Source organism: Octopus bimaculoides, chromosome 23, assembly GCF_046866305.1.
Source record: "Octopus bimaculoides isolate indiv1 chromosome 23, ASM4686630v1, whole genome shotgun sequence".
NCBI classification, from domain to species: Eukaryota; Metazoa; Mollusca; class Cephalopoda; order Octopoda; family Octopodidae; genus Octopus; species Octopus bimaculoides.
Genome location: NC_142950.1, coordinates 19,891,661 through 19,916,660, shown reverse-complemented (window position 1 = coordinate 19,916,660; position 25,000 = coordinate 19,891,661). Strand labels below are relative to the sequence as shown.

Sequence of the window (25,000 nt, the reverse complement as noted above, 5' to 3'; positions counted from 1 at the left end):
AAGCCCCCAAATTACTAGCCTTGTGTCAAATTTTGAAATCAATATTTCTTTTAAATATTTTGGGGAACTTTGTTTTTTCTTACAATGGCAGGTGTGATCAGCAAAATAGGATTTCTTTCATTAATACAAAATGTTCCACAACTACAAAATGGGGACCTTGTCATCAATTTTAGTGGAATGAAATAGCTGGAAGGAAGTATAATTCATCAAAATTAATTTAGATAGGACTATTCTACATGCATTCAACAAAACTATATAATCACACAGTACTACTCTATCTAAATTCAACAGTACTATAATTACATAATGTTACTTTACATAAACCCAACACTACTGAGTAATCACATGGCACTATTCCATATAAATCTTTTAACTTCCCCTTATCCATAGTTATCAGTGTCATTGGTCTGTGTGTGGCTATAGTTGATCACCTCTTCCAACACACACACACACCCTATCTATCTATCTATCTATCTATCTATCTATCTATCTATCTATCTATCTATCTATCTATCTATCTATCTATCTATCTATCTAATGTTGTCTTCAGAAAGCTAATTTTCTATGAATGTTTTGATGGGTGTTATTGAATTTCTTGTAGAATAACCATCAGGCTTGCTATGATATAGAGTTACTTTTATATATATGTATGTATACATACATACAAATAAATAAATATATATATATATATATATATATATATATATATATATATATATAGATATATATGTATATATATATAGATATAAACATACATATACATACATATATATACACACACACACTGTGTGTGTCTGTGTGGCTGTTGCATGATAATAAATTTGGTATGTACATATTGGGTTGCATGTTGTTGCTAGTTGTTGATTTTCATTAGTTCTTGTCTGTAACAGTAATTACCTATGGACATGCCATGCGTTGTCTGCATGAAAACATTGATTTTCAGCATGTGTATACATACACGCACACATACATATATGTATGGATGGATAGATGTGTTTGTGTATATTTGTGTTGGTTTATATACATATTATATCTATATAATGTTATATGATATATAAACATATGTACACACACACACACACACACACATATATATATATACACACACACCCATACACACATATACGTATACATGTAGTGCATGATTATCAAAAATTCTTCACCTTTTTTTCAGTTTTTATGTTTTGCAATTTTCTTACACTTATTTTCAGAATCACATTTGATTTGACTTCAACTCAAAGAATTGCAAAATTAACCTTGCTTTGTATCATAATTTGCAGTTATTAAACTTCTGTTGTCGTTGTTGTCATTACTAATGTTATTGTTAATTTTTATTAAATTTGTAAGAAACTATTACTTTTATTCAACAGTATTTAAGACAGCAGGCTGGCAGAATTGTTAGCCTCTTGGACAAAATATTTAGCAGCATTTCTTCTAGATCTTTATGTTCTGAGTTCAAATCCTATAGAGTCTTTGTCTTTCATCCTTTCGGGATCAATGAAATAAGTACCAGCTGAACACTGGGGTCAGTGTAATTGACTGCCTGCCTCCCCTCAACATTTCAGGCCTTGTGTCTACAGTAGAAGGAATTAGTATTATCATTATTAATGTTATTGTTAATTATTAAATTTGTAAGAAATTGTTATTATTTTTATTCAACAATACTTATTATCGTTAAGAAGGCAGCAACCTGGCAGAATCGTTAGCACATTCTAGAAATCAACTTTATCTTTCATCTTTTCAGGGTTGATAAAATAAAGTACCAGTCAAGTGCTTGGGCCAATCTAATCAACTAAACTTCTCCCCCTAAAATTGCAGGCCTTGTGCCAAAATTTGAAACAATCATTATTATGATTATTGAATGAGAGAACAACGTATGCCATCAAAATGACACTGGGTTATAAATATACAAAGCCCAAGATACCCACCTGATACAGGTACACTAAGCACATGTATCACACCATGTATGTATGTATGTATGTGTGTGTGTGTGTATATATATATATATATATATATATATATATGTTATATATGTATGGATGGATGGATGTGTTTGTGTATGATATGGTGACCTCATATTAAGGTAAGCAGTACACGATCTTGCAAGTAGGGCCCAGTTAGAATTTTCTTCAGGTCAAGAGCCCATCTCACTCAAAAGGTCCCTGAAAATGGGTTGTTTAAGGATGATGAATGAAACACCCGCATTTCCAAAGGTGAAATATTCAAACCCCAAAGAATTGCTCTCATCAGACATCTATGATGCTCCCCCACTACTTTTTATGACCTGAGATGCTCATATTGTCAGCCATGTTGAACTGGTTACAGTCAAGCAACTAGCAAGCACATCTCTGGTTCAAATCCTACTAAGGTCAGCTTTGCTTTTCAGTTTTTAAGGTTCAGTAATATGACATACCAATCAAATATTGGAAAAAATATGTTCAATTAGCCACCTTCTTTTAAAGTTGCTGACTTGATGCCTAAATAAGAAATTATTATAATTGTCTTCGTTTATGTTAAAAAGAAAGATATTATTAATTTTGTCAAAGATGGTGCACTTGCAGAATTGACAATGTTAGATAGAAATACCTTGTGATATTCAGTTATTCTGCTCTCCTTTGATTTCAAGTCAGTTTTTGTCAAGGTAGTTGTCTTTGCCTTTCGTACTTCAGAGATCAATAAAACATACCTCTTATGTATTGGATGATCATTTAATCAATATTTACTCTCACCCCCAAATTTTGTGTCTTGTGAGTGCATTAGTGATTGGAGCATTAACTGCCTTGAACTCCCGAGTCTTAGAGGTTAAAACTCATTGCTTGTGTGTGTGTGTGTGTTAATCAAAATATATAATATTTATTTCTTTATTGCCCACAGGGGGCTAAACATAGAAGGGACAAACAAAGACAGACAAAAGGTTTCAGTTGATTACATCGATCCCCAGTGCGTAACTGGTACTTATTTAATCGACCAGGTCTATTTTGGCTAATCTTACCAATCAGTTTTGCAACAGATAACTGTATGGTTCTCTAAATATATATGCTCTTCAGAGAAGACAGTTTTGGAAACATACCCACTCTGTTGAGAAATATATAAGTGCCCTATTTTTCTGACTTATGAATTCTTAGACAACTGTGTGTATGAGAGAGAGAGAGAGAGAGAGAGAGAGAGAAAGAAAGAAATTGTGATAAACACAAGTCATGCATTATCTTGTAACTTCAAGATTTCAATTATGTGATAGTTTATTTTTTAAATGGTATTGTAGGGTAGGTGTGAAAGGTCAGATTTGGCTAATTTGAACAAAAAACAGGCAGAATATTTGGGCTGGATATGGTCAGTTTAAATGCTAAAGAGTTATAGTATCTTGTCTCACCATGTTTAAATCCAGTTGTGCTTCTATCTATATCTCTTAAATTATTAATCTCCACAAAGTAGTGTATGAACTCATTAGGATGAATATGTTAGTCTCATATATATATATATATATATATATATAGATATGCAGGGCAGGGAATCATCAATTAGTAATAAAATTAATAATTAACAATTCTGCCGGGTAGCTCAGTATGAAAAAAACCTTCTTCGGTAAATAATTTATAATTATAAATATATAGGGATTGACAGTAACCTGCTTCTCCAACATACTGAGAATTCAGAAATAGCAGTCAAGGAACTACTGATTTCAAAACTACAAATTATTACTCCAGATTGATAGCGATATTTTTGATACACACAGAACAAAAAACAATAGAGAAGAGTAAAAAACACCTGCCTTTAGTTAATTTAGTACAATTGTTTCACAGTTAAGAGTACATAATACTCTATTCTGATCTTCAGCTAAATATTCTAATAAATTTGTTAATGTCTAAATAACTCACGTTAATCTTGACCATGTGAACATCAATACCACGTGAAGAAGACGTTAAGAAATTTATCGGCCTGTAAGTTCAAAACCTCTTGCCCTAATGAATTTCAATTCAGCGTGTATCAGAAATAGTTCCGTTTAGGAAAGAGACTCGTACGAATTCCTGCGGTATAACTATCCACCTTGGAGTTATTGTTAAAATATAGATATGCAGGGCAGGGAATCATCAATTAGTAATAAAATTAATAATTAACAATTCTGCCGGGTAGCTCAGTATGAAAAAAACCTTCTTCGGTAAATAATTTATAATTATAAATATATAGGGATTGACAGTAACCTGCTTCTCCAACATACTGAGAATTCAGAAATAGCAGTCAAGGAACTACTGATTTCAAAACTACAAATTATTACTCCAGATTGATAGCGATATTTTTGATACACACAGAACAAAAAACAATAGAGAAGAGTAAAAAACACCTGCCTTTAGTTAATTTAGTACAATTGTTTCACAGTTAAGAGTACATAATACTCTATTCTGATCTTCAGCTAAATATTCTAATAAATTTGTTAATGTCTAAATAACTCACGTTAATCTTGACCATGTGAACATCAATACCACGTGAAGAAGACGTTAAGAAATTTATCGGCCTGTAAGTTCAAAACCTCTTGCCCTAATGAATTTCAATTCAGCATATCTATATTTTAACAATAACTCCAAGGTGGATAGTTATACCGCAGGAATTCGTACGAGTCTCTTTCCTAAACGGAACTATTTCTGATACACGCTGAATTGAAATTCATTAGGGCAAGAGGTTTTGAACTTACAGGCCGATAAATTTCTTAACGTCTTCTTCACGTGGTATTGATGTTCACATGGTCAAGATTAACGTGAGTTATTTAGACATTAACAAATTTATTAGAATATTTAGCTGAAGATCAGAATAGAGTATTATGTACTCTTAACTGTGAAACAATTGTACTAAATTAACTAAAGGCAGGTGTTTTTTACTCTTCTCTATTGTTTTTTGTTCTGTGTGTATCAAAAATATCGCTATCAATCTGGAGTAATTTGTAGTTTTGAAATCAGTAGTTCCTTGACTGCTATTTCTGAATTCTCAGTATGTTGGAGAAGCAGGTTATATATATATATATATATATATATATATATATATATAATTATATCACTCAGTCCTTCTTTAATATGAGGTAATTGTCTGCTGCCCATTCCTGAAATAGTTTTGGCAGCAATTTTCCATTCATTAATGCTAATTATTATTTTTCTTTTGATACACCACCACTAGAAGTTAGGTCTTTGTGAAACAGCCAAGATAGATTAGCTAATTTCAACAGTGTGTGTGTGCGTGCACACACACACACAGGTGAGAAGAAGGATTGTATGTTCACATAAGAGTAAATTGCGAAGGAGTGTGTGTGTGTATGTATGTATGTACACACACATCATTTTAACCCTTAGAAGCTGTTCAGCCTGATTTATCAACTTATCCATTTCATGCTAGAGAAGCAAAACATCTTTTCCATTCAAGAATACATACATTTAACTATGGTTATTGGGATTCAGATTTCTTTATTAAAATTCTAAAACCCTCATTGTGTTTTGTATCTTATAAATAGTAACTTTATCTTCTCATCTGCAGAGCCTTAATTAGTCTTTTGTCACCAAAGGGGAATACTGGTGACTAAACAGGAGCCATTTTAAATATTATGATTTAATTAGACTTGTCCATATCAATATCCTTTGACAAAGCAAGTAGCTCTATTTGTTTTATTTGTTTGTTTTTATGAGAGGAATTTATGTGATTAAATTATATAACAATATATAGAAAGGTGTCATTGATAGTGTAGGTTATGTTATTCAAAGTCCATATATATATATATATATATATATGTCCATATATATATATGTTGCTAAACTTATGATCAATCTTCGTTGAGAGTGTTCTAATATATATTTATACTGATTGTATCTCATCTTAAATTGATTTGCTGTCATACTAAAGTAATTTATTACATTTAGGTTAATGTTATATGTGACAGTAACTATAAAGACAACTGATTTTTCTGGGCCTTTTTATTTTATTGATCTTTGGAGGAATTAGAAATTAATGACAAATTCGATTATGATATGATTTGAACTCAGAACCTTGGAAAAAACAACTACACAGAAGTTGGAAATTTTAATGTCTATCACCTTGCTGTGTCATCTATCTAACATAATTTACAATCTTAAATATTTTGAAATTATACCGTCTTTCAATCATAATCTTGTCTTTACATAAAGTGTCTTTAACTTTCTCACCTTAAATGTTAAATCATGACTACTGTTAACTTTAAAACCTTAAAACATGACCTTCAGATGTTATTTTTGAAATGAAATGTTGATCTGGTTAAAATGTACATAATTTTGATATTGTCTCTCTTACTTTGGGTTGTAGTTACCAGTGAAGACATTTCCCATGTACGTATAGTAGAAGTGGCTCATGACAGCAATGGCTCATTAGGTTTGAGTATTGCAGGCGGAGTTGGCAGTACACTAGGGGACACACCAGTTGTTATAACCAATCTATATGCTAATGGCCCTGCAGCACTTACAGAAAAATTGAAGGTAAGATTTCATTAAAAATTCCATATTAAAACAATCACATCAGTTGTTTAAAAACACAAAAACCTATTAAATAGAAACAGAGGGTTGCTTACTCTGTGATGACGACAATGTCACTAATTCAGTAATATTACATATGAATATTACATGTCTCTGATGATTTGACAATGTAGTTTGGTTGTATAATTTATTTCATTAAATAAATAATTACACTTTGTTAATGAAATATACAGAAGAAGAATGTAACTAAATGTTTTATAAACAATCTCATGTATGTGTGTGTGTGTGTGTGTACACACACACACACACATACTTCTTTGTGCTTTTAATTCAAGCTTTGTCTTGTGCTTGTGTGCACATATATATATATATATATATATATATATATATATATATATATATATAAAATCATCATCATTGAATGTAATGTTCATTTTTTCATTCTTACATGGGTCAGACAGAGGTTAACAAGGCAGTTTTTCTGTAGCTAAATGCCCTTCCTATTACCAACCCTCACTTGTTTCCAAGCAAGATAATATTTCCCCATGGCCAGACATATTCTCGCAGAATATTGGAAATGAACAGCACTGCTTGTATGACAGTGACACTCATTTACAACTGCCCTGTAATGTCAAGAGAAAGACATAAACATACGTACATATATATCATCATCATCATCATCATCATTTAACATCTGCTTTCCATGGTAGCATGGGTTGGACGATTTGACTGAGGACTAGTGAATATATATATATATATATAGATATAGATATAGATATATAATGGATTTATTGTAGTTTTCCTCCAACAAATCAACTCATAAGGCTTTGGTTGACCTGGGGCTACAACAGAAGACACTTGCAGTGGGACTGAACTCAAAACCTTGTGTTTGGAAAGCAAACTTCTTGACCACATAGCCAAACCTATATATATGTATTACTTTATCTCTCTAGATTGGTGACCAGATATTGGCTGTCAATGAAATGTCAACTAAGGGTTTGACCCATACAGAAGTGGTTAATATGCTGAAGGACACCTCTGCCCCTGTCATCCTTACTGTAACCCATGGTATGTAGTCAAATTTTCTTCCATACTTTTATCTTCCCCCACTACCCATAACACAATTGCTGATATAATACTTTGTGTTTTAATTTTCTCTACTGATATATATATATATATATATATATATATATATATATATATATATATATATATATATATATATATATACACATACATATACCAATACCATAAAAACCCATGTAAATTGTGCACCTGTGTAATTTAAATAGCTGATTTTCAGGATAAAATTTGTTAAAAAAAAAACTTCTACTCATGTAAAATTTGCACCTAAGAGTTTTCAAAATTGCTGATATAGCCAGGGGAAAAAGGTTTTCAGTTTAGTTGTATTTAGCATAATTTCGCTTACTTATAATTAGATTTTATTAAATTTTCATTAAATAAAAATAATTTCTGTTTAACAGGTATCACATTGAAAGCTATTAAATTACGAAGTGTTTGTGTTATTTATCATAAACTTTATTTTACATTTTTTGCCCATAAGAGATTGTCCCGTCTTTAGCATACTGCTGTATGTCTTCTCAAATCATGATAACAGGAAAAGTTGTTGATAAGAATTACCAACAAAAACAAAGCTGATAAATATGCACAGGTGTTGCAAATTAAGTTTAATTACCAATAAACATCAGTTTGGCTAACACTATACTCAACTGATAGAGGAAGGTGACTGATCAAACTGATTATGTAAACAAAATTCTTTTCCACCTGTTCTTGTCAGAACCTTTGATATGGAATATTGAAATTTTAATCCTTTTTACACTTATAAAATGTCAAGCAAACTTTAAAACTTGTTATTACCACTATTGTCAGTATGAGCAGAACTTATGAATTGTTTACTGCAAAGGAGAAATTAAATATGTTGAATATGCATTTGAACATGGCAATAGAGCTGCCAGAAGGCATTTTAATGTTTGAAATTGGCGCAAACAGTACAACAAACCTAAAGTTTATTTTTATTTTTGCAAAAAAATGTGCATAAATTACATGGGTTTTTAAGGTGTATATGTATATGCGTGTGTGTGTGTGTGTGTTTAATTGGTATGTCTTGTATGTTCAGATATCCAAATAAACTCTGGCCTCATTAGCCTGTGTGCATGAGGCAGACTATTTCATAACATCTTATTCTGTTCTCAAAATACAATATTTTTAATAATTTTGCTTAGAGGAGCAGGGGATTAGTCAGAAGAGGAAAAGCAAAACCTAGCCTTTTGCATGACCTGAAAGTTATAAATCAACATAGTTCAGGAGATACTTCAAGTATCCAGCCATGACCATATCACTGTTTTATCACAGTCACAGTCTATCTAGCTCTATGTTATCCTTTTTTTTTGTAAATATGTTGCAATGGAATTTGAGTGGGATTTGATTGTTATTGTCAGTAGATTGAGTAAACGTGTAGAGATTCTTCCATTGGTCTCGTTTAGTCAGATTTTAGTTTATATATATATAGCTATTTATACATATGTATATAGTATGAAGAAATCAGGCTAAAAACAATGCAAAAAGTATTTCAAATATAGAGACAATATATTTACTATATATATTTAACAATGTAGAAGCTGTAAAAAAAATAACATTAATATATTTTTTCTTAACTAAAACAAAAAAAAAAAAAAGCTGGTGACAGGATTAAGCAAGGTAAGATGTTTGTTAGATTTCCTTCAGTTCTGCACATTAGGAACATAGACCCTACTGACTGTAGATACCTCACTGTGTGTGTGTCATGATGGATATGCATTATAGGAAATAGAGGTTCACAAATGTTTGTAAGGCAGAAGTTGGGAGGAAATGAAGGTTAAGTGTTGTAAGCCCCTCCTCTGTGAGCTGAAAAGTAAGGGAGTACTGCCACCTGTATAATTTTTCTTTCCATCACTGTCTATATGTGTATATACCTGTGTGTTAAGGGCTGAATATAATGCATTCACATTACACTACAAAGTTTTGTTAACGCATGGTTTATCATGTAATGTAGGATAAATTTTACACTTTCACCATTACATATTCCAACTATATAATTTATTATTAATACACTGTTATAATTCAATCATTGTTTCACATTTTTTAAATGCTGTTTCTCATTGGCTGGTACATAATGGGATGTTGTGCACACGTGTTTAAGTGGTCTATTAGTAGGAGCACTCCGTCAGTTGCGTCGACAAGTGTCCCAGCTGATACGATTGATGGAACAGCTTGCTCGTAAAATTAACATGCAAGTGGCTGAGCACTCCACAAACACGTGTACCCTTAACGTAGTTCTCAGGGAGATTCAGCGTGACATAGCGTGTGACAAGGATGGCCCTTTGAAAAACAGGTACTACTCATTTTTGGCAGCTGAGTGGTCTATTAGTAATTAATTTAGAAGCAACTTTGAGTAAACAAGGTAATATAGGAAAGTAATTGAACCTATTTCTTATTTGATCTATAAGATGCTGAAAAACACTAAAATGTCTTTTAAAAATGGGTTATATATCATTGCTAGTTCAGAGTATCATTAGTGGGATACCATTGTAATACCTTAGAAAGTATGTTTGTTTTGATGGCAAGAAAACATTAACTCTATTTGTTTCAATGTTTGCTTTTCAAATTTGCATACATGCTGCTGAAAGAATTAGATTTTAAATATGGTTTTGCTTTGTCTGAAAGATACTTTTAATTGTGTTGGTTATGATATTAATTTTCAAAATACTCTGTTCTAAATATATATTTATGCAGATTATATCTCGTCTTAAATTGATTTACTCTCATTCCAATGTAATTTATTCCATTCTCGTTTATGTTAGATGTGACAGTAGCTGCATAGATAACTAAATTTTACTAGGCTATTTTGTTTTATTGATCTCTCATTCTGTGAATTATTGTTCTATTTTCAGGGAACTAATATTGCCTGTGTTCTGATAATTAGAATTATTACTGAGTGATAGCATTTTAGTGAAGTTTAGCCAGTGTTGGATAGCTTGTTTTGAGGAAGTTTGTGCGGAAAAATTTCCTGTATGCATGTCTTGGGGGAGAGTGTAGTTTTACAATAACAAGGATTATGTTTTCAATCTGGGTTGTAACATTGTCTAAATACCACATGAGCCTTACTCAGCTGTTTGTTTCTGACAACTAAATGGTTTATTTGAAGCAGCTTGATGCTAGTTTGTTATTATACACATAGGGCTATTCTATTTAAATAGGCTTCATCATTAAATATAGCTTATATTTTCTTACCTAAATTTGTAGGTATATTTATGAGAACTTATGTGAAGTTGTTGGAATTGAGATTTATAGATTGTATTGAATCATTTGGTCCAAAGCTGCTCATTCATATTTCTGGAAAGGATGGATTGTTGCTGAAGAGGTTACAAGATGTGTGATGAAACATTTCAGACAAAGGATACTAAAATAAGAACAATAATAAAGCTAAAATGAGGAACAAATATATAGTGCACATATTTATTTGGCAAAAAAAAAAAAAATTACCATCCCAAAATATAACAATGGAAAACTGATTAGGATTTATTGTGTATCAAGTTTTAAACCAATTTGAGATTTCTGCTAAGTCTCTGACTCCAATGTTTATGCCAAAAAGTTTAATATTGTTCTGTTGTTGTTATTTTTTATTTACATTATTGTTACAGAAGGTAATTTATTTTGTAGTATTTATTATTATTTGTATGTCCTTATCTGTGATACTGAAGTTGTATTTAATAGAATCAAAAGCCTTTTAAAATTGGATAATAATTAATCTGGATAAAAGCATGTTTTTGATTATCATAAACATTTCTACATTAATTCATTATGGATGTGCTGATATCCCAAAGATACGAATGCAACTTTTCTGGATTTTGTCAAGACTTACTAACTCTTCCTACTTCTATCTTGCTTTGATTTATAAGTCCATTTCCAGAAGTATACATAAAGTTTGGTGTATGAACTTAAATAGTAATGTAAGGTATTTTGAGTGTAAGAATTTCTACTCTTATCATCTGTATTCAAACTTGGAGCTGTCTTTAGCCTTGTCTCACGCACACATACACACACAGACACCTATCACCAGTTGTTAGTCTTCTGCTACCCATCACCCCTCTACACATTCACTGTTTCATGCCACCCTTGAAATGAAGGAAAACATTTGGATCTATCCTTATAATATCCCTCTGCCACCATCTTATCTCACTACCCTCCCCGCAATACCTGAATAACAAGGCATAGCATTGAATCTATTATTATTCTCCACTTACCCTTCTGTAATGTCAGCCATCACGCCCTCTTGCTGAGACCACTCATTTATTTGTTTTGATGGCATCATTCTTACTGTTGCCATCTGAACTACTAGCCATTCTCTCTCTCTCTCTCTCTCTCTCTCTCTCTCTCATCAATTGTTGTTGCATTAATAACAACCATGCTCTCTTACTGTCAATTATCTCTACAACTACTCGTCACATCATATCCTCTCTCTTGTAGCATCAAACGTGATCTCTATCTGTATCTCTCTCCCATTATCTTCTGCCATTTCTCTCTCACCACTTCCTACAATTAGTCTTCCCTCTCTCTCCCTCCTCCCACTACTAGTTACAACATTAGTCTCTCCTACTTCACCCTGCTCTTCTACACTGTCACTCCAATCACTTTGTTTGCCTCCCCACCACACTTCATATTCTAACTTCTTTCTCCCTCTTACCTTAATTCATCTTCTGTAATTGCCCTCTCTTGTACCTTCTGTCTTTTTTATTTTGTTTGCATGAAACACACACAATTTGTAGCAAGTAGCTTTAGATGGAAGCAGTTTGACAATCCTTTTAAAACAGAAAATCCCCTGCCACCCTTATAATTATTATTAAGATAGTGAACTGATAGAATTGTTAGCACATTGGTCAAAATGCTTAGTGGCATATCTTCTGGCTCTTTAGGTTAAGAGTTCAAATTCCACTAAGATCAGTTTTGCCTTTCATCCTTTTGAAGCTGATAAAATAAGTACCAGTTGAGCACTGGGATTCAGTGTAATTGACTTGCCCACTCTCTTTAAAATTGCTGGCCTTGTGCCAAAATTTGAAACAGTTGTTATTATTACTTTGATTGTGCAATTTAATCTTCAGTTCCTTTTGAATAAAAGAAGGAAAAATCATTTAATTTAATTTATGTTATTTTAATTTTGTAGTTATACAATTATGTTTTTATTCCTTTATTTCAATAATTTTTTTATTCTTCATTGCATCTAAAAATTGAAAAATGTCAATATGTTTAATTGCAAAAGAAAAAATTGAGTTTTATTTTTTAATTCCATTATTAAAGATTCTGTATTTGTGTTCTTAATAACTGATCATTTAATCAAAAGGGTAATCTGACAATCTGAAACAAAACAAATAATAATAATGATTCTTTCTACAACAGGTGCAAAGCCTGAAATTTTGTGAGGAGAGGCTAGTCAGTTACATTGATCCCCAGTGCTCTTAACTGGTATTTATTTTAACAGCCCCAAAAGGATGAAAGGCAAATTTGAGCTCAATACACAAAACTGGTAGAAATGCCACTAGGCATTTGTTTAGATCAGTTAATGCCACCTTAATAATAACAACAAAATAGGGGCATTTGTTGTTGTTATTATTACTGCTAGCATTAGTGCTTCAGGCAAAAATGCTAAGCAGTATTTCCTTCAGTTCTCTAGGTTGACATCGTTATTATTACTTATATTAATTAAAAATTCTGTTGTTGTTGTTAAGGCAATGAGTGGCAGAATGTTGGATAAAATGCTTAGCAGTATTTCTTCTGGCTCTTTATGTTTTGAGTTCAAATCCCACCTGGATCAGCTTTGCCTTTCATCCCTCTGAGGTTATACAAAATAGAGTACAGATCAAGTTCTGGGGCCAGTGGTATTGACCAGCTGCTTCACCTCAAAATTACTGGCTTTGTACCTGAATCAAGTACCGGTTGAGCACTAGGGTTGATGTAGTCAGCTAGCCACTTCCCCTAAAATTCCAGGCCTTCTACCTATAGTTGAAAGGTTTACTACTACTACCACTACTATTAAAGATATTTTAATATAATTATTTTCGTTGTTATTGAAGGTATATTATTGTTGTCATTTGTTTACATATAGCAATAACAATCCCTGAGTATCAAAAATCACAGATTTTGATTTTTATGTTTCTAGTTTCATTGTAAAATACCTTTGAAAAATTCCCCTTCTCCAATCATCACAACTTGTTCCCCATAAACATTACAATCTATCCTTGCCTTATGAATTTCATTTGCACTTAAAACAACAAATTGCAAATGTAAAAAAATAACAGAAGCCTGTACTTTACAACTTCTTTATTTGGAAAATTTATATTAAAAGTAAAAGTTTGTATAAAAAAAATAATTTTTTTTTAAAATTAGGAAATAAATTATGTACATGGTGAGCAGTGAAAATTAGGCCAATGATAGATGCTAATAAGTTCTGGCAGATTCGAATATAAATTAAAATAACTTCTCCTTTCAGATGAATGTGTATTCCATAACACACTCAATTATGTCGGGTAAGGGGATTTTGAGACACCAGTGTTTCAACCTTGTGTGTCTCTCAACCAAAACTACCCGAGTAGTTTTTGGCTCTCGTTTATAAAATTCAGTAAACAAATTATTTGCTGATGTGTTCTTACCAATTATAAATCTTCATGTGTACAGAGAATAGCTAGAATCAAAATGATGATATATAGACATTCATTCTTAATATCTTACAGCAGATTTGAATGTGAACATACTAATTGCTGTTGTATTATATCCCCCTCCTCACTTACACTAATGAACCGAGTGTATTATGAATACAAGAAGTTTTTCACCAATGATGTAATACAAGAGCAATTAGCATATTTACATTTGAATCTGCCAGACTCTATTATGAATAAATATGTGTCATAGTTTTGATTCTCTCTACTTACCATGAAAATAATTTATTATCAGTTGGCTGACATTGGGAAATAATTTATTTGCTGAATCCGAACATGAAGAGCCCAAAACCCTTTGTTTGATTCATTGGTCTAGGGTGTCATTTATTGAGACATACAAAAGGTCAAGACATTGGTATTTTGAAGGAGTTGTTCTCCACTGTGGAAATACAACAGCAACTAGCACATTCTCATTGAATCTGCTGGTACATATTACAGATGAAAATTAGGAAAGTTTGCAAAAAAAAAAACTTTATTTATTATTAATTCATTTATTCTGTTTATGTTGTTGCCATCCTAATTAGGTCGTAGTAGAAGTAGACTGAGAGTCCCAGGTAAGCAATGAGCACAACTGCAGATATCACTCTTTAACTTTTATTATTACAACTAAACTGCAGCTCACTGCTTCAAATGCACTACTGCACTGCAACAAAAAAAAAAGTTAACCTCACTAAGACATGCATGCAAGTTGTTCTCTATGTTTCGCCCCAGCTCAATCCTGACTGAGTAGACTTGATCAAAAGGCTTCAAGCTGGGACCAGCACATTTTGTCTCTTCTTTTCTCTTTCAGGAATAGTGTAACCTTCTTCAACTCTGACTACATTATCCAATGTGCATTCTTTTATAAAATAATAGTGTTTTGTGAGAAAGATTTAGCTGCTATATCTAGCAGACCAGGCAAGCAAGTAGAGGCTTGTAGTTGTTTAACGTCAGGTGAGGCCTGTAATCAAAGGTGATGTTCCAGCTATGACCATCCCATCTATCTCCTGGTTTGTGTATTTAGGACTACATTATGTAATATGGTCTTTAGTAAGATGGCATGTAATTTGAGGGATGTTTGGCTACTATTTTTTTGAAGTCAAGTGGCCACATAGAGCCACCCATTTCATTGTTTCAAAATATATTCAATGATGTAAACAAGACACTAATTACAAAGACTCAAAAGTCTGGGTATAGTGGTGGTGATGGGGGGCATATTTTGGGAGAGTATCACAGGAGGAGGAATAGAGTTTGGGGGTTTAAATTTTGCACATTCTAAAGGTTACTTTGATTTGATAGGTAGGTGAATTTCAACTTATCGTATAGGGTAGGTAGAGTTTGGTCGAATGGTTAAGGAGTTTGTTGTAACCATGTGTCTTGGGCAAATATTATTTTCTATATCTTTCGGTTGACTCATACCTCATGTGTAATACTGGATTGATGGAAACTGTATAGAAGGCCTTGGGTGGATTGTACCTCTAATTCAGAAGGTACAACTTTGTCACACACAGTGTTACACTGATTCTGCCTAAAATTCATGCTGAACCTACACAACCCTGTGGAATACTCAGCTACTAGTGTATGAATTAAGTGATTGGACAACTGAATATTTATCATTGAAACTGACAGAGATCTAACCATTCACATACACACTCACATCCAAACATACATGTACACACACATTCATGGCTGAATCTTTTATCTTTTATATGTTAAAGTCATTAGACCATGGCCATGCTGGGGCACCATTTTGAAGAATTTTTAGTTGAATGAATCAACTCCAGTACTTATTTTTGTTAAGTCTGGTATTTTTTCTATCAGTCTCTTTTACCAAACCACTAAGTTATGGGGCTGTAAACATACCACCACTGGTTGTCAAGTGGTGGTGGAGGACAAACACAAACTCAAAGGCACACAAACATATATATATATATATATATATATATATATATATGTGTGTATGTGTGTAAATATATATACAATGAGCTTCTTTCAATTTCTGTCTGCCAAATCCACTCACAAGGCTTTGATTAGCCCAAAGCTATAGTAGAAAATACCTGTCCAAGGTTCTACACAGTGAGGCTGAACCCAGAACTATGGGGTTGGGAAGCAAGCTTCTTACCACACAGCCATGCCTGCACCTATCTGGTTAAGAAGTTCATTTCACAACCATTAGATCTCCAGTTCAGTACAACCACATGGCATCTTGGAAAGTACCTTTCCAATAGTTTCGAGCTAACCTAAGGCTTGTGAATGAATTTAGGTAGATGGAAACTGTACAGAAACTCAACACATCAAATGTATTGTACCAGAAATTTAAAAGGTTCAGCTATGTCACATTGTATATTCTGAACAGTTGAACTGCCTACTTCCTGTTTTACAGTGTCCAATGGGCAACTGATTTCACAGATACTTGTAGCCTTAACATAAACCCCAGACAAAATCTGTGCAACAAGGTACAATGTGTCATAGAGACTTTGGTGCCATCCATCTGATAGTGCAATCTACACATTTTCCATCTAGCCAGTTTTAGTCACAATGCTTGTGTTGGACACAGGCTGTGAGTGAAAACACTTGCCCAAGGTGTTATGCAGAGTAGTGAGATGTAAATTTTTTAACCTCTTAGCCATGTAGCCATGAACATGTATGCACACATACATACACAAACAGATAATAGTGGGTTTTACATTGTTTTCTGTGAGTACATCATCATACAAATTATGTTACAAGATTACTAAAGAGTAGTGTGTGAAGCATTAAGAAACTTGTCTAAGATGACAGCATGTTGTCCACTATGATTCATAACCTCTGCATTCCAATCTCCATGATCATCATCATTACCACCACCATCATCACATCATCATTAGCATCACTATCACATCATCATCACTACCACCATTCCCTTTACCACTCCTGCATGGCTTTCACTCCATTTAGTTCATAGTCATGTATACAATTTAACAAATGAATTATATATATATATATATATTATATATCATCATTATTGTTTAACGTCTGTTTTCCATGCTGGCATGGGTTGGATGGTTTGACTGAGGTCTGGAGAGCCAGTGGCTACACCAGGCTCTTATCTGGCAATGTTTCTACAGCTAGATGCCCTTCCTAACACCAGCCACTTCGAGAGTGTAGTGGGTGCTTTTTACATTCCACTGGCATGGGGGCCAGTCAGTGGGTACTGGCATCAGCCAACTTTGGATGGTGCTTTTTACGTGCCACCAGCACAGGAGCCACTCAGGCAGACCTGGCATGGACCACGTTCGTATGGTGCTTTTTACGTGCCACCAGCACGGGAGCCACTCGGGTAGACCTGGCATGGACCACGTTCGTATGGTGCTTTTTACGTGCCACCAGCATGGGAGCCAGTCAGGAGGCACTGGCCACAGCTATGATATTGGTTTTACTTCACTCAACAGGTCTTCTCAAGCATATCATATATATATATATACATATATATATATATATATATATATATATATATATACATATATATATATATATGTATATATATATATATATATATATAGTATTTGTAGAATATTAATGATATTATAGATAGTAGCACTATTAATATCTGCGCATACATTGTGTGACAATAGTTCAATAGAGCAGGGAAACACTAAAATAAAACTAAATACTGCATTCACCCAGATCAAAACCTACATTTGGTCATGCAGTGAAAGAATACAGTAAAAATTTGACCACTGAAATAATAATAATAATAATAACTGTTGTGATTGACCACTAGAGATTGTTTGATTGAGCTGACTTATGACCAAAAGCATTCCAGCTGTAACCAATCACCTCCCTCCAACCTTTTGTTTTGCCTAAATATAATGTATCATTATTCAATATGTCTTTCTTTTCTGAAACAATAAAATGTGATTGAAAGAAGACATGGCTGCTGTTTCTAGCCAGTCATCATGCAACCATGTAGAGCCCTTTCATTAACTTAACCAGTTCTAATTCTAATATTTATTTATAAGCAGCTCATTGGTAGAGTTGTTAGAGCACTGGACAAAATACCTTGTGGTATTCATTCCAGTGTTCTTAGTTCAAATCCCACCAATGCCTTTCATTCTTTCAAGGTTGATAAAGTAGAATACCAGTCTTGGATGGTAGAGCATCAGACAGAATGCCATGTAATATTAGTTCTGGCTCTTGGTATTGTCAGTTCAAGTCCTACCATAGCCTACATAAGTAGTGGATTTAATTCATCATGTTGTTTAACAGCACCTGGCTTTTGAATGTCTTTTACAGGGTCCACTCTGTTGCAAGCATCAGTATCAGAGGCCCTGTAAAGGGTCTTGGGTCCTGTCTTCTTCCATATGAAGATAAACACCTCACTCATATACTTTTTTGTAATTGTTTACTTTCAGGAGAAGATAGAAAAGTGAACGTTAATGGTCGTTCACCTTCACATCCACCTAGTGAAACAGCATCGTTCACTGACGAAGCCATTGAAGAACTTTTAGAGAGTCATCAGTAAGTAGAAACAGTTTCCTCTTTCCAACATTTATTTTTTTATCTAATTCTTTTTTAACTGTAACTTATGATTGTATTTTCCCCCCCTCCCAACCCTCGTCCTATCTGTTTGAAAGTGGAATAAGTTGGTTTGTCATCATCATCAACCACATTTGACATCCATTTTCCATATTAGCATGGGTTAGATGGCTTGACAGGGACTGGCAAAGCCAAGGGCCACACCAAGTTCCATTGCTTGGTTTCTACAGCTGGATGCCCTTCCTAACGACAACCATTTGACTGAGTTTACTCGGTACTTTTTATGTGACACCATCACCAGTGCTTTTTACATGACACCACCACCCACACCAATGCTTTTAACATGGCATCTTGTAGTGGGTTGGCCTTCTTGAGTACAGCAATATGGCACATACCTTGGCCCTCTCATCTTTATAAGGCTCAGCATTTTGAGATCAGCCTTCAGTACTTCATCCCATGTCTTCCTCAGTTTTCCTTTTCCATAACTTCCCTCCACTTTAACCTTTAGCACACTGTAGATGCATCATGTCTCCATATTGAGTTCTCTCCTTTGCAGTAACAGAACAGTGGCAGGAGAAACAAATCTAGAAAAAATACAGTGTACTAAAGATTAAGTGGAGGCAAGGAAAGCTATTGGCAAAGTATGTTGGGTTCAAGATAGTTATTGTCTTAGTCAATACTTAGAGACTGGCAAAATAATATTATTTTCAACAACTACAAGGAAGAGACATTCTAGAAAGAAGTAACTACAGAGGTATCAAACTGTCAGACCATGTTGGGAAAGAGCTTAAGCACAATTAATTAGGAAGAAAATTAATTCAGATGAGAGTTTGTTCAAATTTGTAGCAAGTAGGGGTACCACTGAAGTTGAGATGCTGTTTAGATTTGTACCAAGTCAGGATTCTACTGATGCCCTCTTCTTTGTGAAACATTTGCAAAGAAATTCTTAGCTACAAGTAATCCACTGTACTTAGCATTTGTTGATTTGGAGAAAGCCTCTGACAGAATACCATGATCTGCAGTCTGGTGGTCATTAAAAAAGATGTAGATGAATGGCTTATGAGAGTGGTGCAAACCATTTTCAAAGATGCAGTCAGTAAAGTGAGTGTTGGCAATAAGGTCAATGAAGAATTTAGGGTGCTCGTTGGTATTATTCTTTTATTCTCTTACTTGTTTCAGTCATTTTGACTGCGGCCATGCTGGAGCACTGCCTTTAGTCTAGCAAATCAACCCCAGAACTTATTCTTTGTAAGCCTAGTACTTATTCTATCGGTCTTTTGCCAAACCACTAAGTTACAGGGACGTAAACGCACCAGCATCGGTTGTCAAGTGATGTTGAGGGAGACAAACACAGACACACACACATATACACACACACACACATATGTTGCTGCTGCTGCTGTACTGAGACCCCCTTCGGTCATGACTGACCCTGGGATTGCACCTAGAAAGTTCCCCTCCCAGGCACAAGTCCGGGCAAGGTTGTTTATGGAAGATCAGCAGTCGCCCATGCATACCAGTCTCCCCTCTCCACACCACCAGTGTTATCCAAGGGAAAGGCAAAGGCCGATACAGCTTGGCACCTCTGGCGTCGCAACTCATTTCTACAGCTGAGTGAACTGGAGCAATGTGAAATTGAGTGTCTTGCTCAAGAATACAACACGTAGCACGGTCCAGGATTCGAACTGACAACCTCACAATCGTAAGCTCAATGCTTTAACCACTGAGCCATGCACCTTCACACATACATACATACACACACACACACACACACATATATATATATATCGTGGCCGTTGCCAGTACCGCCTGACTGGCTCCTGTAGGATTTTCGAGCGAGATCGTTGCCAGTGCCCCTGGACTGGCTTGTGCGGGTGGCACATAAAAGACACCATTTCGAGCGTGGCCGTTTTCGTGCGGGTGACACGTAAAAGCACCCACTACACTCTCTGAGTGGTTGGCGTTAGGAAGGGCATCCAGCTGTAGAAACTCTGCCAAATCAGACTGGAGCCTGGTGTTGCCATCCGGTTTCACCAGTCCTCAGTCAAATCGTCCAACCCATGCTAGCATGGAAAGCGGACGTTAAACGATGATGATGATGATGATGATATATATATATATACACACACACAACAGGCTTCTTCCAGTTTCCTTCTACCAAATCCACTGAACCCAAAACCATGTGATTGGTAAGCAGGCTACTTACCACACAGCCTATTGATGATCAAATATCTCAGTTTACTCTTGTGTATTATAGTTCCCCTAACCATGCTGCTGTAAAACAAAACCTCAATAAATATGCACTCATCTAACTCCTAGTAGCATGAAAAAAAAAGACAGACATTAGAACAAATGAATGAAAAGAAAATATTTATTTTTAATTTCTGGTACCATCTGAACAGCAAGAGGTTTGTAACTCATGGATAATTATTTATGAGACCAAAATAAATTTTGAATAACTGAAAATAGTATTAACTCAATCCATCCAGCTATCCTTTCAGCCCACTATTCCTAGGAGGGTTGTTGGGGTTTGAGTCCCCAGGTACCTCCTCTATAAAGTTCTATCAGAAGTAACCATCATTAAACTTTCCAGCAGGTTTACCAGAGACATTGTTATCCAAACATCTCATTCTTGGTCTACCCTTAGGTCTCCTGCCAGTTGGCTCAGCTTGGAGAATTCATCTTGTGATTCTTTCTTGCAACATTCTAATCATGTCTGTAGTACCAGAACTGTGATCTTTCAATGCAGAGAAATAGTGACTTAACTTGGAGATACTCCTTGATCATTGAGCTATGCATCTTGTTGAATAACATTACTTCAGAGACCCTTTGGAGGAACTCCATTTTGGCCACTTCTAGGTGTCACAATGAAAACACTTGTGCTGTGATTCCCTGTAATACTAATATACTAATAATTTTTTCTACTCTAGGCACAAGACCTGAAATTTTGGGGGAGGGGGCCAGTCAATTAGATCAACCCCAGTACGCAACTGGTACTTAATTTATCGACCCCGAAAGGATGAGAGGCAAAAGTCAACAGCCAAATTTGAACATAACAAAGATAACAGCAGACAAAATACCGCTAAGCATTTCACCTGGCATGCTGACGATTCTGCCAGCCCGCCACCTTACTAATATAGTAATAATAACTCATCTCTGAAGTAAAGAAATTATGTAACTAATAGTTGCTTTTGTTCATGTTTCAGATTGGATGATCAGAAAGTACGGTTAATTGTGTTGGAACGAGGATCAGAAGGTTTAGGATTTTCAATAGTTGGCGGTCGAGGCAGCCCACATGGTGATTTACCAATCTATGTGAAAACAGTGTTTGCAACAGGGGCTGCTGAAGCAGATGGGCAACTGAAGCGTGGAGACAGAATTCATACAGTAAATGGAGTCAACCTCGATGGTGTTACTCATGAAGAAGCAGTTTCCATTTTGAAGAATGCACAAGGGAAAGTTACACTCACAATCACCTCCTAAAAGATAAAGCATTATATATATATATATATATATATATATATATATACACACATGCACACACACGCATACAGAAAAATGTGAAGAAATATCCATTTGTTTGGAACATTATGGACCATGCTTTATATGTTTTAGTGGGGGAGGGGAAAATAACCAATGGAGAAATCAACAATAGAAAAATTAAAAATTATTCACATATTAACTAAAAAAAAAAAAATGGAGAAAAAATGTTTTAAAATTTTATTTGAAAGACAAATATCCGGAATATGCATTTTATGTTGGCGATAAATTTTAATAATTTAACTCTAAAATTGTAAAAATATTAAAAACAAAAAAAAGCTAAAAAAAAGGGTCACAAAAAAAAGAAATTTAATTTTGTCATCCACTGGAATATTTTCTAGGCTCATTTGACTTCACTTTTGTTACCAAAGATAATTTATAAATTCTAAGGTAAAAATAATAATAATAATAATAATAATAATAATAATAATAATAATAATAATAAACAAACAACACAAGAGAAGAGAAACAAAATGAACTTGAAAAAGAAACAATGAAATAAAGAGAAATATGGAACTTTTACCATTTATCGGTTTAGTTGATGACAAGATATTCCTGTTAATAACTGGCAATTGTGTTGATCAGGGTCTTTTTGAGGGTCTTCTTGGGTTTTTTATTTTGCTTTTTTTTTCAGATAGCCTATATCACATTTTCAAGATTGAGTAATTATCTATATTTTAACTTTCCTAAATTGCAATATCCTCTAGAATAAGATACATGTACCATGAAACATTGCAATGTTCTTCTGGTTCTCTTTCCTCCACACTCTACCCACCACATCAGACCTCCAGTCCCACCCCATCCAAACCCTTCTATTTTATTATATATAAATTTCAATTTCCTTAAATGAAATCATGGTAGCAGCCATTTTTTCTAATTTATTCATTATTTTAAAAAAATTTCTAATAGTTATTACTAATCGATTCCAACCTTATCTTTTATTTTTTTTTTTTGATCCCCAGAAGAAACTATTAATACTTTCAATAAATTTTTTTAAAAACAAAAAAAAATTCTAATTTTAAGAGAAGAAATATAATTTGAACAATTTCTTCATTGAGTTTTCAAACTCAAAAAATTGATATGGGGGGGAAAAAAACTGCCAGGTTGTGGGTAGAAGGATAAAACTTCTCAAAAGAAGAGTAGATTCCAAAAGAAATGAAAAAAAGTAATAATAATTAAAATTTACAAAGTTTCAATTAAATTCTTTACATATGGATAACACATGGATTCTGTTGAAAAGTTCTTGGGATCTCTTTATCCTATCTTAGTGCCTGTCGTTTAATATTAATTTTAAATTGGGGTTGGAGTTGTTGGGATTTTGTTTTTAAATATATTTTCTTCCTTATTTCATCATTTTAGTCGTCTTTTTAATTTCCCCACCACCACCTCCATCTTCATTCAAACCAGGTAACTATTTTTCTTTACTTGTTTTTTTCTTTATATATATTGTTTTCTATTTGTTTGGGTTTTTTTTATTAAAATAATAAAAAAATGTTACCTGTTTTCTGTAAAACAAAACATAACCAGTATATGTGAATATATTTGTTTGTATTTTAAAATAACTGAGCTTTGTTTTCATTTTTATAATTCACCCTTTTGTTACAATATTCTGTTGAAATACATTTTGTTTCAATTAAATTTGAAAATAATGAAGAATTTAGTTAAGTAAATTTATCATTATTAAACTGGTGTTTGGAGCATAAATTAGAGAAAATTTTGATGGAAGGTTTTACTTTATATCACTTTAAAATAGGAAGTTTGTATCGTAGAACTAGGGAACAGTCTCAGGTGAGTTACAGCATACAAACACACAATATTTAACCCTTTTGTTTCCATATTTATATTGAAATACACTGCCTTTATTCCAATTAATTTTTAAAATAATGAATTTAGTAAAATAACTTATTATTAAGCTGGTGTCTGAAGCATAAATCAACAAGAAATTTTGATGGAAGAAGGTCTTAATTTAAATCACTTTAAAGCAGGAGGTTTGTATCAAAAGACCAGTGGCAATCTCAGGCAGGTTAGTATCAAAAGGGTTAACACCATTTCACAGCAACTGTGTCACTAATACTGTTGTGTAAAAATATAAATAACACTTCACAGCATCTCATTGCCCAAAGAAATACAGACACAAGCCACACTTTTAAAAAATTATATAGGTGAGTTCATAGAATCTCAGTCTGAAATTATCAATTTTCTATAAATTCTGATTTAGATTATTAATTGTTGCTGGCACAGAGTGTCACTTAGAAATTAACAAGTTATGCACTGATAGTGTCCCAGCATAACCACAGACTTTAGGTTAAAGTGCAGAATATAATGATTAAAGCATGAAAGATGCATATTAGTCATTCAGAAGCACACAAAAACTGTTAACTTCACTTAAACATCTATTATTTGGTGTCAAAATTTTCATTGCACTAAATAATAAATGTTTAAGTGAAGTTAGCAGCTTTTGTGTGTATCTGAGTGGCTAATATGTATCTTCTATGCTGTAATTGTTTTAGTTTCAAAATACAATCCTAGATTCAATCACTTGCCAGGAAAGCAGATCTCTGATACATACATACATACATACATACACACACACACACACACACACACACACACACACATACATACATATATGAGCATGAAGAAAGCTTTCAGTTGCCAGGTTTTACTTTGTGTTAAATAACATTTCATTTCTCTTGTGTACCCTTGACAATG

At 33.7% G+C, this 25,000-nt stretch overlaps 1 protein-coding gene across 1 annotated transcript in view; it reads left to right on the top strand.

Moving 5' to 3' along the window:
• The window catches only part of LOC106879044 (multiple PDZ domain protein), an 862,020-nt gene extending 838,170 nt beyond the window's left edge, over positions 1–23,850 (top strand). Inside the window, exons 37-40 of the mRNA XM_089340722.1 lie at positions 6,316–6,485; positions 7,436–7,550; positions 18,625–18,730; positions 21,955–23,850. Coding sequence (XP_089196848.1) covers positions 6,316–6,485; positions 7,436–7,550; positions 18,625–18,730; positions 21,955–22,231 — 668 coding nt within the window. The 3' untranslated portion in view covers positions 22,232–23,850. The remainder of the gene's footprint in view (positions 1–6,315; positions 6,486–7,435; positions 7,551–18,624; positions 18,731–21,954) is intronic.
• Positions 23,851–25,000: the final 1,150 nt, after the last annotated feature.